This window comes from Poecilia formosa, unplaced genomic scaffold (genome assembly GCF_000485575.1).
Source record: "Poecilia formosa unplaced genomic scaffold, Poecilia_formosa-5.1.2 Scaffold481, whole genome shotgun sequence".
In the NCBI taxonomy this organism is placed as follows: Eukaryota; Metazoa; Chordata; class Actinopteri; order Cyprinodontiformes; family Poeciliidae; genus Poecilia; species Poecilia formosa.
Window position 1 is genome coordinate 170,475 of NW_006800420.1, and position 2,492 is coordinate 172,966.

The 2,492-nt window shown below is 45.1% G+C and overlaps 1 protein-coding gene across 1 annotated transcript in view; it reads right to left on the bottom strand.

Annotated features, from left to right (window-relative positions):
* Positions 1-2,492, bottom strand: part of hpgd (15-hydroxyprostaglandin dehydrogenase) — a 19,968-nt gene that overhangs the window by 15,324 nt on the left and 2,152 nt on the right. The window contains exon 2 of the mRNA XM_007578481.2: positions 1,214-1,337. Within this exon, the coding sequence (XP_007578543.1) occupies positions 1,214-1,337 (124 nt within the window). The remainder of the gene's footprint in view (positions 1-1,213; positions 1,338-2,492) is intronic.

The window sequence follows — 2,492 nt, forward strand, 5'->3', positions numbered from 1 at the left end:
TACAATCATAGCAGCAAACCAAAGCGATCTGACGAACGCTGCTGGATGAGGTACTGTTAGCTACATGATGCTAATGTGACGTTTAGCTTGCTAACAGGCTACTGATGTCATCCATGTTCTGGTTACACTGACTGGAGTAACTTTTTGTTTTCGTACGTTTTATGTTTAGGCTCCAGCAGCTGCAGCTGGATCTAAACTGGGTGAATTAAATGATGCTAAAAATCTTATCTGAAGATCTGATTATGATTTGTTTTTAGTTGTAAAATCTGATTTTCTGAGGTCAAAGGTCAGACCTGAAACTTCCAGGTTGAAAGCAGATTTGTCTCACTATTTGCAGAGAAGCCAGTGGATGTTGTCTCCTTCTCAGCCTTAATTAATGCATAATAAACAGTTATTAATGACTGATAAACTGTTTACAGATGAACTCGAGGTCGTCTGTAAAGCGGTTCTGCTTCCTGGACTGACCGGGCCTCCCCAGCACGCGCCGTGGATCCAGCCTGAGGAGCAGGTTTCAGGCTGAGCCGGCACAGAACGGATAACGACAGGATGTTTGGGCTCCTCTGCAGCGAGGTGCTGATGATCTGCTGCTGTGTAAACAGCCCCGGGGGGGAAACCTGAGGTGGGAAAACCGGCAAGTAGCAACATCTGCAGCATTCCACTGTAAGACAGCAGGGAGGCAGCAGCCGGTTCCCACACGGGACCAAGACGGGTCCGATCTGCAGGAACCTCTGCAGACGGATCCAAACAGCGATTAAAAACACAGTTACTGGGTCACTGGGACTGAGCCTCAGGGCTCACCGTATTACAGCTACGATCAGGATGACGGTTATTTATCCTGTCATCAGCACGAGGGTTCAGCCTTCAGCCATACTTTCATTTATAAACATTATAGCTAAGCGCTAAGCTAACACGGATGTCCAATACTCAGCTGGTTAACTAAATATTTAGTTTAACTAAATAATTATTTTATTTTTCATGTATGAATAACATGGTGAAAATATGACTTTAAGATGAACCTCAATTTTTTTCTCTGTTAATGTTTGGCTGAGTAGCGTTGCCATAGCGACGCCAACACCTCTGCACCACTGAAGCATTTCAGTTCAGTCAAATTTAGTCTTGAAAACCAGAAATGACTCAGTTAAGTTACCGCATCACTTCCTGTTTCATGAACAGGAAGTGCAGCTTCATCATTAGGCCTGCTCCTCTTCCTCACCTCTCAGAGCGTCGCCGTGGGTGACGTCACACTGGATGAACGTGCTCCTTCCTTCCCCGAACTCAGCGTCCAGCTGGTTCTGGCACTGCTCCCCCACTGTCTTGTTCAGGTCCACCACGGCCACCTGCAGGACCAGGATGCAAAAACCAGGTTCACATCACTGCAGGGGGCGCTGCTGCGCTGCAGGGGTACAGAGAAATGGAGCAAATGGTATTTCTAGTCGGCTTTTCTGTTTTTAAAAGGACTAGGGTTTATCTTGATGCAGACTTCGGGTCTTCACTGCTCTTTCAACGCGCGGCGGGGCGCAGTTTGTTTTACCTGATTCCTGACGTCATCTGATGACAGGCAGGTAAAGATGGAGGCAGGTGGAGAGCTCAGCACGGCAACCAGAAAACGGAGGAGGAGGATAAAGATGCAGGGATGGAAAAAGTTTTTCAAACAGGCGAGTTATGGAGAGGAGGCCTGTCGATATTCAGGTGAAATGACGAATCGCTGCTGTGGGCTGCATTTGTAATATAATAAATTACAGCAATAAAAATAAAGAAATGTGGGTGTGCTGTGGTGGCGCAGGGGTTCAGCACAACCCACATTAGAGGCCTTAGTCCTCAACGCAGCTGTCACAGGTTTGATTCCCGGCCTTGGCGACCTTCACTGCATGTCTTCTCTCATTACCCAGTTTCCTGTCAATTAACTATCAAATAAAGGCCACTAGAGCCAAAAAGTCTTAAAAAAACAAAAAACATGTTAGTGTCTTCACTGCAGCGCTGCTTGGATGATGATCAGCTGCAGCCATTATTTAAGAAGGAAATATTTTACAATGTTTTACATATGTTTACATTTCTCAAAATAGTTTCACTCAAAGAAAAAGTCAGAAGAGACACGAAGGCAGCAGGTCAACATCAGGAGGAAGTTTAGGAGCAGACTGGATCCTGCTGCTTCATTTTAAATCAGTGTTTAAGAAGTGCATCTATAATTTGCTTAAAGTTAAGAAATGATACTTTTTTTAATCAGACGACTTGGCAGAGAAGAACGCAGCCTTGACCCAGTTAGCAGGTACTGAAAACTTTAACCTGTCATTAGGTTTGACACCCCAGGTTAACGGTTAACCTGTCATTGTGAATGACAACCTGTGAATGACAGGTTAACTGGACCAACAGGCAAAGCAAAGAGGAAAATGTAGCGATTTGTTAATGTTCCTGTCAGGTTCACACCAGATGAGAGACGATCAGCTGATCCTTCAGAAGCTTCCTGCTCTGCTCAGCTTCTTCTTATATATATA